Here is a 14,771-nt window from a genome sequence, read left to right as displayed (position 1 = left end):
ACGTGACCGGATGCGGTCTTTTCATTTTTCCTACAATCTTCCTGCGAACATCGCTCCTAAGGAGAGCGTTTTCTCTGTTAGCTGTCTGGGTCTAGGAGGTGGTGAGTGCCCCAGCCATTGGGATTATAAAGGTGCCGTTTTTTTGTATAAAGTCTTTACTTTTTGTCTGTCCTTCTGTGAATATATCCTAGCTATGGAGGACTCTGATATTACAATAGAAGGTTCTGCTCCTTCTGTACTGATTAATAATTCCTGTTTATATTGTGAGGAGGCCGTGGTTTGCCCGCCTGCTCAATTTTGTTCCATTTGCCTAAGCACTGTTTTAAAGTCTAAAAAGGGAGACAAGCCTGCTAATACTCATAGCGCTATTAGCCCCTCTGAGCCGTCTACCTCTCAGGAATCTGGGTCCTGAGAGATTACTATTCTTTCTACACTACCCGCTCCACATGCAGTTCCCCGTGGCTGATCTAATCCTCCATCTGGAGGGGGCTTTTTTCCTGCAGACTTTATCATGCAGTTACAATCAGCGGTGCCTTACCTTGCTCTAACAAATGCAAGAGAAAGGTTAAACATAGTTCTCCTGACCTAGAGTCATCTAAATATTTGTCAGATTTAGCTACTATCTCCCAGCTATCCGAGGATGTGTTGACCTCTGTTGCTTCAGATGGTGAACTTTCTGTTTCGGATACTTCAGTTTCTAAACCTCCTTCAGCGGTGGAGCCCTCCTTTAGATTTAAAATTAAGCATCTGCGGGGGCGTGTCCGAACCACGATCTTGAATGGTCGCACTTTTCCTGTGCTCCTGCGGATCACTTAATAATCCGCTGATTATACGAGAGAATCTATAGTGAAACAACATCAAACAACCTATACTTATCCATTCTGTCTAGCAGAACCTTGTTTCACTGTATTATTGAAGCAGGAGCTCAGCATCGGACGTTAGAGGCCTAGAGCGGCGGCTCACATATAGGCAGCGCCACCCCCTCAGATTTCTGAGGGTACTCGTCTACACTGGACACCACAATACTTTTGTGCCGACATACCTATAATTGCTGCATATACGAAGACTGTTATCAAGTTTTAGGCAGACAGTGTTCACGGAACACGCAGAATCATCAAGAGGCATCTAAGTACACAGTAAAATGGCCGCCACAGAAAATGGAGAAGTGACAACAAACTTTAGCCTACACTACTTAAAACTAGAAAAACTCTTGGAGTCAATGATTGAAAGAGCACCTTACGACTTTCTGATACATAGGATCAGCGCAATAGATAACCTGCAGGCGCCCGATGAGCGAACCCTTGCTGCCGTCACCCAAGAGAATGTCAAAGCACCAGGGAAGATGGCGCTAACCGACAATGTATCACAGGGAGCCGTATCGCCTGTTTCTACTGCAATGCAGAGTCGGGCGCCACATGCATCTGGGGGCTTCTCCTCGAGATCTTCCCCTGTACCATGCCATCAGGTCAGACCCCAAGCAACAAAGATGATGGGAGGTAATAAACAGGAGACGCCAGCGACGAAAGAGCTGGCCGGAATACAGCCGCAGGCTGCCCTCACAGACAGCTCCTCAGCGACAGGCATGCCCATGAAGGGGTCTGGGAGGAATCCCTGGAAAGAGGTATGCGGCAATCCGCCAAGCACAACCAGCAATAACCCTCTGATAAACATTTACCAGGAGACAATAGCGGTAAGGCCCTGGGCCTTGGGCAGGTTGACAGGCAGTATGTGGCCCACAAAGAATGCAAGCCTGCCTTACACAATCACAAATATGGACCCTGTAGGATTCACGTTTGATCCTGGCAGGTTTTCCAGAGATGCTGTAATGTTCTCTCACATACGAAGTTCCCTGGCACCAACGGACGTGGGAGATTGAGTAATTACAAATGACCTCAGTTAATTTTATTTTATTGCATACCCTGAATAAACGCTGTTGGGGAATGACATTTGTTAGTTTATTATAAAATTTAGTTTTGCTTGGAGTTTAAGTTTCAATTAAGGCAGTTGAGTTTATATGGTCTTATAAATTTACATGTGATAATATGCCCTGAAGCATTGAATAGTGTGAGATGTTTGTGCCTTCCGATCCCATTTTTAGTAATTGATTACCCTCGGGGGCTTGCGGCCGGAGCTGCTGAGGATAACAGCAAGACAAGTTCTTTAAGAGAATAGGACTGGATGAAAGAACAGACTTAATAAGCTAATGCACGAAACCTCATAATGTCTGATTTTATAACTAAAATGTTACACAGATGAGACTGTCATATCACTGAGGAAAACCCACTGTAATGTGCCTTCTTTCTGTGCACAGACAGCAAAGTCACAACACGATAGTATGAGGTGGCACAGGGGTAAATTTGTCATATCATTACTTGTTGTTCCAGTGTAGATTTTTTTTATGTTACTTGTTCCTTGACAATCATCAGTATTATATAGAGCTACAGGACCCAAAAGGAGTTATGTAACAGGAGAACAGGAAAAACCAAAAAAAAACACATGTTGCCTAATGCTCAGATTCATAACAGCTTTATACCAGTGTACTGTTACTCTGTTAGATGAAAAGCTAATATTCAGGTTCATAACAGCTAAAGCCTAATTCCAGTGTACTGTTATATGAAAAGCAATAATCAACAATTATTATACAGATTGCTTTTAATATCAAGTGTTTATATGCCAATGATGGTGCATGTTGTTTAATTTTTACTTATGTTGTGAAACTTTAATATCTTTTAATAAAGCTCTTTTGAAAATAAAAAAAAATAAAAAAAAAAAAATAAATAAAAAATTAAGCATCTGCGTTTTTTATTAAAGGAAATTCTGTCTACGCTAAAGGTTCCAGAGGTTCTTGGTCTGCGGATATGACTTCTAAATCCAGACTCCTTTCTCTTCCGTTCAAGGGGAAGATTTTATTCGGTTGAGGGCTGGACTCCATTATTTCTACGGTTACCGGAGGCAAAGGTGCTTTCCTACCGCAGGATAAGAAAAATAGGCCTAAGGGGCGACAATTGTCTAATTTTCGTTCTGACAAATCACAATGTCAGCAATCTTCCTCCAAGTCCGAGCAGCCCAAAAGAACTAGAAAGCCGGCTCAGTCCTGGAATAAGTCCAAACAGATAAGAAGCCTGCCGAGAACAAATCTGCATGAAGGGGCGGCCCCGATCCGGGATCGGATTAAGTAGGGGGCAGACTGTCTGTCTCTCTTTTTCAGACACTTGGTTCCAGGATGGATGTACAGGACCCTTGGGTCCTGGAGGTTGTATCCCAGGTATACAGGATAGGATTCAAGTCTCATCCGCCCAGGGGCAGATTCCTTTTCTCCATTCTATCTACAAGACCAGAGAAGAGGGCTTCCTTTTTAGTTTGCGGATGGGATCTCTCCTTTCTAGGAGTAATTGTCCCGGTACCTACAGCAGAAAGAGGTTTGGGGTTTTATTCAAATCTTATCGTGGTTCCAAAGAAGGAGGGAACTTTTCATCCAATTCTGGACCTAAAGTGCCTAAACAAGTTTGATGTGTTTGCTTCGGCTGAAGCAGCTTTTTTGGGAGAAAACTTTTGCAGGCTGTGGTGCCCTCAGAATAGGGTCCGCATCTTTTTGTGTTCCCTCCAGTTATTCATTCAGTGTCCTCTGGAACTTGGGTATAGTTTTCCCAACAGTAAGGAATGAAGTTGTGGACTCTCCCTGCCTTATGGAATGAAAACATAATTTATGCTTACCAGATAAATTCCTTTCCTTCCTGGCAGGGAGAGTCCACGACCCGCCCGTAATTTATTTTTTAATGGGAGGCTCACTTTTTTATATTGATTCTTCTGGCACCTTTATACCCTGATGTTTCTCCTACTTTTCCTTGTTCCCTCGGCAGAATGACTGGGGGATAGGGTAAGTGGGATGGATATTTAAGCCTTTGGCTGGGGTGTCTTTGCTGCCTCCTAGTGGCCAGGAGTTGTATTTCCCAACAGTAAGTAATGAAGTTGTGGACTCTCCCTGCCAGGAAGGAAAGGAATTTATCTGGTAAGCATAAATTATGTTTTTTTAGGACAATGATTTAAATCACTTTCTTAGAATTTCCTTTTGAACCTTAAGCTCAGTGTGTGAGTTAAATAATGAGTATATTCATGGTTAATTATTGCTTAGACTGATAGAAGAGTAATTAATAGAATTGTCTGTTGAAACCTGTAACAGAGGCTAAAATTGTGCCATTTCTGTCTGCTAAAAATAAAGATCTTGAATATTCACTTCTCTGCTTGTCAACATTGCAACAATTTTATTATAAGTTTTGGAGAACTTGAAAATTCTGGAAAAAAAAATTGTCTAAATGACCCTGTATTTTTTGTTGTTACCAAGGATTTTTGGATGTCAGAGTCAAGTTTTAGTTTGATCTTCGACATGCTGTATTTGTTAAAGCCTTCCTGAATAGTTTAGAGAACAATAGAGAGGGGACAAAGAACCAGGGGAAACTCACTAGCTTGCTCCAAATGCTTCACAAAAATATCTTCGAGAAATAGTCAAGGTCTTCCAAAGATCTATATACTGAGAAGCTTACAGACCTTTAGTCTATCGGTACTTGTAAACACAGTTTGCATGCTGTATATGAATATCTGGCCAGTTAAAATATGAGCATTCCTGCCTTTCTAGCAAGAGTTAAATAAGCACATTTTCGTTTTACAGGCAACAAAAACATTCTATTTTGAAATTGTCTGTTTTTATGGGTGATTTATTTATTACTTTAGATGGACATGAATCCCAGAATAATTATTTCAGGATTCAGATAGAGCACACAATTTTAAACAACTTTCCAATATACGTCTATTATATAATTGGTTTCATTCTCTTTGTATACTTTGTTAAAGATGAGGCAATGCACTACTAGGAGCTATCTAAACATATTAGTTGAGCCAATTACAAGAAATATGTGTGCTGCCACCAATCAGCAGCTAGCTCCCAGTAGTGCATTGCTACTCCTTTCAACAAATGATAACAAGAGAATGAAGCAACTTACATAATAAAAGTAAACAGGAAAGTGGTTTCTAATTTCTGAAAAATACAATATAAATGTTGGGTTTCATGTCTCTTTATAGTATAATAATATTCTATGGTTTATGCATACTTACATAAGTAACCATTTGTTTATATTTATTACACTCATTTAACAACGTTTTATAGTTCATATTTTGAAGCCTGTGTTGACGCATGCGTTTCAAAATTCTCAGAAGAAAAAATTATATATGATTTCATGTGGTTGTTTTACCAACATCACTTCTTCCAAGTGCACTTAATAATAAAAAAAACTTTTAATTTAAAGGGACACTAAACCCAAATTTTTTCTTTCATGATTCAGATAGAGCATGCAATTTTAAGCAACTTTCTAATTTACTCCTATTATCAATTTTTCTTCATTCTCTTGCTATCTTTATTTGAAAAAGAAGGCATCTAAGCTAAGGAGCCAGCCAATTTTGGTTGAGACCCTGGGCAGCACTTGTTTATTGGTGCTGTCCAATCAGCAAGGACAACACAGGTTGTGATCCAAAAATGGGCTGGCTTCGAAACTTACATTCTTGCTTTTCAAATAAAGATAGCAAGAGAATGAAGAAAAATTGATAATAGGAGTAAATTAGAAAATTGCTTAAAATTGCATGCTCTATCTGAATCATGAAAGAAAAAATGTGGGTTCAGTGTCCCTTTAAAGGGACAGTCAATACCAGAATTTTTGATGTTTAAAAAGATAGATAATCCCTTTATTACCCATTCCCCAGTTTTGCATAACCAACACAGTTATAATAATGCACATTTTACCTCTGGGATTACCTTGTATCTAAGCCTCTGCAAACTGCCCCCTTATTTCAGTTCTTTTGACAGACTTGTATTTTAGCCAATCAGTGCTGACTACTAGGTAACTTCCCGTGCGTGAGCTCAGTGTTATCTATATGACACACATGAACTAACGCCCTCTAGTGGTAAACAACTGTCAAAATACATTTAGATAAGAGGCGGCCTTCAAAGTCTAAGAAATTAGCATATGAGCATACCTAGGTTTAGCTTTCAACTAAGAATACCAAAAGAACAAAGCAAAATTGGTGATAAAAGTAAATTGGAAAGTTGTTTAAAATTACATGCCCTATTTGAATCATGAAAGTTTATTTTGGACTTGACTGTCACTTTAAGACAAACCTAACCACGATCTCATGACATAGTATTTTGTACTGAATGTGCTCAGTCACTGATTTCTTTGGCCATCTCAGATTAAATGCGAGAAAATGAGAATTTAATTACAGACCCAATATTGTTCTGTATATAAAACTACTTTGATTTTTTTTTAGAGGTGGCTAAATGAAAACTAAAATTTGTATTTTTAGATTTTTACTGTAGTATAATTATAATACTACTCATTCCCTTGTACTTTTGTAAATACCTTAATTTTCTTTGAATTGAAACAAATAAAAAAAAAATGTTTTGTATTCAGAATGCAGAGACATTCTACTTCCAATGATGACAGATCAGTTAAAGAATCACTTGGAAAGACAAGAAGAACTAGATGCTTGCTGCCAACTTCTTAGTAACATCCTTGAAATGCTTTACAGGAAAGATGTGGTAAGTTTTGACTTATTCCATTACATAAATTTTAACATTACCTGTTAGATGGTTAGAAATGATAGTATACAGTATGTCACAAAAGTGAGTACACCCCTAACATTTTTTATATATTTTATATCTTTTCACAGATGACAGTGACAACACTGAAGAAATTACACTTTGCTACAATGTAAAGTAGTGAGTGTACAGCCTGTATAACAGTGTAAATTTGCTGCCCCCTCAAAATAACTCAACACATAGCATTTAATGTCTAAACCGTTGGTAACAAAAGTGAGTACAACCCTAAGTGGAAATGTCCAAATTGGGCCCAAAGTGTCAATATTTTGTGTCGCCACCATTATTTTCCAGCACTGCCTTAACCCTGTTGGGCATGGAGTTCACCAGAGCTTCACATGTTGCCACTGGAGTCCTCTTCCACGACATCACAGAGCTGGTGGATGTTAGAGACCTTGCGCTCCCCCATCTTCCGTTTGAGGATTCCCCACAGATGCTCAATAGGGTTTAGGTCTGGGGACATTCTTGGCCAGTACATCACCTTTACCCTCAGCTTCTTTAGCAAGGCAGTGGTCTTCTTGGAGGAGTGTTTAGGGTCGTTATCATGTTGGAATACTGCCCTGCGGCCTAGCCTCCGGAGGGGATCATGCTCTGCTTCAGTATGTCACAGTACATGTTGGCATTCCCTCAATGAACTGTAGCTCCCCAATGCCGGCAACACTCATGCAGGCCCAGACCATGACACTCCCACCACCATGCTTGACTGTAGGCAAGACACACTTGTCTTTGTACTCCTCACCTAGTTGCCGCCACACATGCTTGACACCATCTGAACCAAATAAGTTTATCTTGGTCTCATCAGACCACAGGACATGGTTCCAGTAATCCATGTCCTTAGTCTGCTTGTCTTCAGCAAACTGTTTGTGGGCTTTCTTGTGCATCATCTTTAGAAGAGGCTTCCTTCTGGGACAAGAGCCATGCAGACCAATTTGATGCAGTGTGCGGCGTATGGTCTGAGCACTAACAGGCTGACCCCCCACCCCTTCAACCTCTGCAGCAATGCTGGCAGCACTCCTATGTCTATTTCCCAAAGACAACTTTGGATATGACGCTGAGCACGTGCACTCAACTCCTTTGGTCGACCATGGCAAGGCTTGTTCTTGGTGGAACCTGTCCTGTGAAACTGCTGTATGGGCTTGCCCATCGTGCTGCAGCTCAATTTCAGGGTCTTGGCAAACTTCTTATAGCCTAGGCCATCTTTTGTAGAGCAACAATTCTTTTTTTTCAGATCCTCAGAGTTCTTTGCAATGAGGTGCCATGTTGAACTTCCAGTGACCAATATGAGAGATTGTGAGAGCAATAATACCAAATTTAACACACCTGCTCCCCATTCACCCCTGAGACCTTGTAACACTAACAAGTCACATGACACTACGGAGAGAAAATGGCTATTTGGGCCTAATTTAACCATTTCCACTTAGGGGTGTACTCACTTTTGTTGCCAACGGTTTAGACATTAATGGCTGTGTGTTGAGTTATGTTTAGGGGCCAGCAAATTTACACTGTTATACAGGCTGTACACTCACTACTTTACATTGTAGCAAAATGTAATTTCTTCAGTGTTTTCACATGAAAAGATATAATAAAATATTTACAAAAATGTGAGGGGTGTACTCACTTTTGTGAGATACTGTATATACTGTAGAACTTAAAGGTCCATTGCATAAAAAGTTTCCATCAAATATAATATTTAAACATGTGCATTCGGCTCTTTAAGGTGTTCCGAATGTCGAACATGATGGCCACAAGCCACTTTGTGCAGATTTATCCTTGTGAAAGTGCAACACACTAAGATCTGGCTTTGCAAATATCTTAGTGTGTTGCACTTTCACAAAAATAAATACAGCTCCTTAACTACTTCGCTACTGAGAATTTCAGGGAAAAACTTTGCCCAAAATACCGGACGATTTTTAGCATTTTTGCTATAACTTAATTTAAACAGAATTAGAGCCTTGTTTTTCTTTTGTTTGTTTTTTTTTTAAATTTATTTACCTATCAAAAAAAAAAAAAAAATATATATATATATATATATATATATACACACACAGAGAAGTGCACTCACAGGAACAAACAACTGGCTCAATACCATTGTTAGCCTGTTCTATGGCAATTTACCACCTGGGTGCAGCTTTTTAGCCCAGTAATGCTTTTCACAGATTAGAACTTTCCTGTAGTATATCAGTCTGATCCCACCTATTACGGTCAGCCCGGAGCCAAAATACCAGACATTTCCTCTTAACAAGGAACACAGCAATCCCAGACGATCATTTCAGCCTTCATTGGGCCTCGTCAGTGAGGTGTAGCCATATTCCTCTAAGCACACTGAGCAAGGAGTCAATGTCTGGTTGCCCCTTTTTCCCATAGAGAGACTAAATACATACAGAGAGAAGTGCACTCACAGGAACAAACAACTGGCTCAATACCATTGTTAGCCTGTTGTATTGTGATTTACCACCTGGGTGCAGCTTTTTAGCCCAGTTATGCTTTTCACAGAGTAGTCTGTAGAAAAAAAAACAGAGGCGCCACCATGGCCTAGTACCACCAACACAGTATGATAATGATGCAAGATGTCAAATTATACTCACAAAGGTGAAGCACCCAACGGTGCTAATGGGGCAGACTGGAACTACGCAGTTGTCAAGCTCACTGTATAGAACCAGCAATGACGTACAGTAAAAAATCCCTTGGGGAAGCCTTCTTAGAACCTATGTGAACACAAAAACATAATTTATGTAAGAACTTACCTGATAAATTCCTTTCTTTCATATTAGCAAGAGTCCATGAGCTAGTGACGTATGGGATATACATTCCTACCAGGAGGGGCAAAGTTTCCCAAACCTCAAAATGCCTACAAATACACCCCTCACCACACCCACAAATCAGTTTAACGAATAGCCAAGAAGTGGGGTGATAAGAAAAAAGTGCGAAAGCATAAAAAATAAGGAATTGGAATAATTGTGCTTTATACAAAAAAATCATAACCACCACAAAAAGGGTGGGCCTCATGGACTCTTGCTAATATGAAAGAAAGGAATTTATCAGGTAAGTTCTTACATAAATTATGTTTTCTTTCATGTAATTAGCAAGAGTCCATGAGCTAGTGACGTATGGGATAATGACTACCCAAGATGTGGATCTTTCCACGCAAGAGTCACTAGAGAGGGAGGGATAAAATAAAGACAGCCAATTCCGCTGAAAAATAATCCACACCCAAAATAATTTAAATCTTATAATGAAAAAAAATGAAAATATAAGCAGAAGATTCAAACTGAAACAGCTGCCTGAAGTACTTTTCTACCAAAAACAGCTTCAGAAGAAGAAAACACATCAAAATGGTAGAATTTAGTAAAAGTATGCAAAGAAGACCAAGTTGCTGCTTTGCAAATCTGATCAACCGAAGCTTCATTCCTAAACGCCCAGGAAGTAGAAACTGACCTATTAGAATGAGCTGTAATCCTTTGAGGCGGAGTTTTACCTGACTCGACATAAGCATGATGAATTAAAGATTTCAACCAAGATGCCAAAGAAATGGCAGAGGCCTTCTGACCTTTCCTGGAACCGGAAAAGATAACAAATAGACTAGAAGTCTTTCGGAAAGTCTTAGTAGCTTCAACATAATATTTCAAAGCTCTAACTACATCCAAAGAATGCAATGATTTCTCCTTAGAATTCTTAGGATTAGGAAATAATGAAGGAACCACAATTTCTCTACTAATGTTGTTGGAATTCACAACCTTAGGTAAAAATTAAAAAGAAGTTCGCAACACCGCCTTATCCTGGTGAAAAATCAGAAAAGGAGATTCACAAGAAAGAACAGATAATTCAGAAACTCTTCTGGCAGAAGAGATGGCCAAAAGGAACAAAACTTTCCAAGAAAGTAATTTAATGTCCAATGAATGCATAGGTTCAAACGGAGGAGCATGAAGAGCCCTCAGAACCAAATTCAAACTCCAAGGAGGAGAAATTGACTTAATAACAGGTTTTATACGAACCAAAGCTTGTACAAAACAATGAATATCAGGAAGATTAGCAATCTTTCTGTGAAAAAGAACAGAAAGAGCAGAGATTTGTCCTTTCAAGGAACTTGCAGACAAACCTTTATCCAAACCATCCTGAAGAAACTGTAAAATTCTCGGAATTCTAAAAGAATGCCAGGAAAAATGATGAGAAAGACACCAAGAAATATAAGTCTTCCAGACTCTATAATATAGCTCCCTAGATACAGATTTACGAGCCTGTAACATAGTATTAATCACAGAGTCAGAGAAACCTCTTTGACTAAGAATCAAGCCTTCAATCTCCATACCTTTAAATTTAAGGATTTGAGATCCTGATGGAAAAAAGGATCTTGCGACAGAAGGTCTGGTCTTAACGGAAGAGTCCACTGTTGGCAAGAAGCCATCCGGACAAGATCCGCATACCAAAACCTGTGAGGCCATGCTGGAGCTACCAGCAGAACAAACGAGCATTCCTTCAGAATCTTGGAGATCACTCTTGGAAGAAGAACTAGAGGCAGAAAGATATAGGCAGGATGATACTTCCAAGGAAGTGACAATGCATCCACTGCTTCCGCTTGAGGATCCCTGGATCTGGACAGATACCTGGGAAGTTTCTTGTTTAAATGAGAGGCCATCAGATCTATTTCTGGAAGTCCCCACATTTGAACAATCTGAAGAAATACCTCTGGGTGAAGAGACCATTCGCCCGGATGCAACGTTTGGCGACTGAGATAATCCGCTTCCCAATTGTCTATGCCTGGGATATGGACCGCAGAAACTAGACAGGAGCTGGATTCCGCCCAAACCAGAATTCGAGATACTTCTTTCATAGCTAGAGGACTGTGAGTCCCTCCTTGATGATTGATGTATGCCACAGATGTGACATTGTCTGTCTGAAAACAAATGAACGATTCTCTTTAGAAGAGGCCAAGACTGAAGAGCTCTGAAAATTGCACGGAGTTCCAAAATATTGATCGGTAATCTCACCTCCTGAGATTCCCAAACCCCTTGTGCCGTCAGAGACCCCCACACAGCTCCCCAACCTGTAAGACTTGCATCTGTTGAAATTACAGTCCAGGTCGGATGAACAAAAGAAGCCCCCTGAACTAAACGATGGTGATCTGTCCACCACGTCAGAGAGTGTCGTACTATCGGTTTTAAAGATATTAATTGAGATATCTTTGTGTAATCCCTGCACCATTGGTTCAGCATACAGAGCTGAAGAGGTCACGTGAAAACGAGCAAAGGGGATCACGTCCGATGCAGCAGTCATAAGACCTAGAATTTCCATGCATAAGGCTACCGAAGGGAATGATTGTGACTGAAGGTTTCGACAAGCTGATATCAATTTTAGACCTCTCTTGTCTGTCAAAGACAGAGTCATGGACACTGAATCTATCTGGAAACCCAAAAAGGTTACCCTTGTCTGAGGAATCAATGAACTTTTTAGTACATTGATCCTCCAACCATGATCTTGAAGAAACGACACAAGTCGATTCGTATGAGATTCTGCTAAATGTGAAGACTGAGCAAGTACCAAGATATCGTCCAAATAAGGAAATACCACAATACCATGTTCTCTGATTACAGACAGAAGGGCACCGAGAACCTTTGTAAAAATTCTTGGAGCTGTTGCTAGGCCAAACGGCAGAGCCACAAACTGGTAATGCTTGTCTAGGAAAGAGAATCTCAGAAACTGATAGTGATCTGGATGAATCGGAATATGCAGATGTGCATCCTGTAAATCTATTGTAGACATATAATGCCCTTGCTGAAGAAAAGGCAGGATAGTCCTTACAGTTACCATTTTGAATGTTGGTATCCTTACATTACGATTCAATATTTTTAGATCCAGAACTGGTCTGAAGTTCCCCAGCCCCTGTTCCAGAACTGGAACTGGCATAATTACTCCAGCCAACTCTAGATCTGAAACACATTTCAGAAATGCTTGAGCCTTCGCTTGATTTACTGGGACACGGGAAAGAAAAAATCTCTTTGCAGGAGGTCTTATCTTGAAACCAATTCTGTACCCTTCTGAAACAATGTTCTGAATCCAAAGATTGTGAACGGAATTGATCCAAATTTCTTTGAAAAAACGTAATCTGCCCCCTACCAGCTGAGCTGGAATGAGGGCCGCACCTTCATGTGGACTTAGGAGCTGGCTTTGATTTTCTAAAAGGCTTGGATTTATTCCAGACTGGAGATGGTTTCCAAACTGATACCGCTCCTGAGGATGAAGGATCAGGCTTTTGTTCCTTGTTGTGATGAAAGGAACGAAAACGATTATTAGACCTGAATTTACCTTTAGATTTTTTATCCTGTGGTAAAAAAGTTCCTTTCCCTCCAGTAACAGTTGAGATAATAGAATCCAACTGAGAACCAAATAATTTATTACCCTGGAAAGAAAGGGAAAGCAGAGTAGACTTATAAGACATATCAGCATTCCAAGTTTTAAGCCATAAAGCTCTTCTAGCTAAAATAGCTAGAGACATATACCTGACATCAACTCTAATGATATCAAAGATGGCATCACAAATAAAATTATTAGCATGTTGAAGCAGAATAATAATGCTATGAGAATTATGATCTGTTACTTGTTGCGCTAAAGCTTCCAACCAAAAAGTTGAAGCTGCAGCAACATCCGCCAAAGATATAGCAGGTCTAAGAAGATTACCTGAACACAAATAAGCTTTTCTTAGAAAGGATTCAATTTTCCTATCTAAAGGATCCTTAAAGGAAGTACCATCTGCCGTAGGAATAGTAGTGCGCTTAGCAAGAGTAGAGACAGCCCCATCAACCTTAGGGATTTTGTCCCAAAACTCTAATCTGTCAGATGGCACAGGATATAATTGCTTAAAACGTTTAGAAGGAGTAAATGAATTACCCAAATTATTCCATTCCCTGGAAATTACTTCAGAAATAGCACCAGGAACAGGAAAAACTTCTGGAATAACTACAGGAGATTTAAAAACCTTATCTAAATGTTTAGATTTAGTATCAAGAGGACCAGAATCCTCAATTTCTAATGCAATTAGGACTTCTTTAAGTAAAGAACGAATAAATTCCATTTTAAATAAATATGAAGATTTATCAGCATCAACCTCTGAGACAGAATCCTCTGAACCAGAAGAACCACTATCAGAATCAGAATGATGATATTCATTTAAAAATTCATCTGAACAATGAGAAGTTTTAAAAGACTTTTTATGTTTACTAGAAGGAGGAATAACAGACATAGCCTTCTTAATGGATTTAGAAGCAAAATCTCTTATGTTATCAGGAACACTCTGAGTATTAGATGTTGACTGAACAGCAACAGGTAATGGAACTTTACTAAAGGAAATATTATCTGCATTAACAAGTTTGTCATGACATTCAATACAAACAATAGCTGGAGGAATAGCTACCAAAAGTTTACAGCAGATACACTTAGCTTTGGTAGCTCCAGCACCAGGCAGCGATTTTCCAGAAGTATCTTCTGACTCAGTTGCAACGTGGGACATCTTGCAATATGTAATAGAAAAAAACAACATATAAAGCAAAATTAATCAAATTCCTTAAATGACAGTTTCAGGAATGGGAAAAAAATGCCAGTGAACAAGCTTCTAGCAACCAGAAGAAATAAATAATGAGACTTAAATAATGTGGAGACAAAAGTGACGCCCATATTTTTTTAGCGCCAGATAAGACGCCCACATTATTTGGCGCCTAAATGCTTTTGGCGCCAAAAAATGACGCCACATCCGGAACGCCGACACTTTTGGCGCAAAAGAACGTCAAAAATGACGCAACTTCCGGCGACACGTATGACGCCGGAAACAGAAAAAAAAAATTGCGCCAAAAAAGTCAGCGCCAAGAATGACGCAATAAAAAGAAGCATTTTCAGCCCCCGCGAGCCTAACAGCCCACAGGGAAAAAGTCAATTTTTAAGGTAAGAAAAAAATGATCGATTCAAATGCATTATCCCAAATATGAAACTGACTGTCTGAAATAAGGAACGTTGAACATCCTGAGTCAAGGCAAATAAATGTTTGAATACATATATTTAGAACTTTATAAAAAAGTGCCCAACCATAGCTTAGAGTGTCACAGAAAATAAGACTTACTTACCCCAGGACACTCATCTACAT

At 39.6% G+C, this 14,771-nt stretch overlaps 1 protein-coding gene across 1 annotated transcript in view; it reads left to right on the top strand.

The window, feature by feature from the left end:
- Window positions 1–14,771, top strand: part of DOCK1 (dedicator of cytokinesis 1) — an 827,740-nt gene that overhangs the window by 375,469 nt on the left and 437,500 nt on the right. The window contains exon 26 of the mRNA XM_053692513.1: window positions 6,459–6,586. Within this exon, the coding sequence (XP_053548488.1) occupies window positions 6,459–6,586 (128 nt within the window). The remainder of the gene's footprint in view (window positions 1–6,458; window positions 6,587–14,771) is intronic.

The sequence above is a fragment of the Bombina bombina genome, chromosome 9 (assembly GCF_027579735.1).
Source record: "Bombina bombina isolate aBomBom1 chromosome 9, aBomBom1.pri, whole genome shotgun sequence".
Taxonomy (NCBI): Eukaryota; Metazoa; Chordata; class Amphibia; order Anura; family Bombinatoridae; genus Bombina; species Bombina bombina.
Note: the sequence above shows the minus strand (reverse complement) of the source record. Positions and strands in the feature narration are given on the sequence as shown.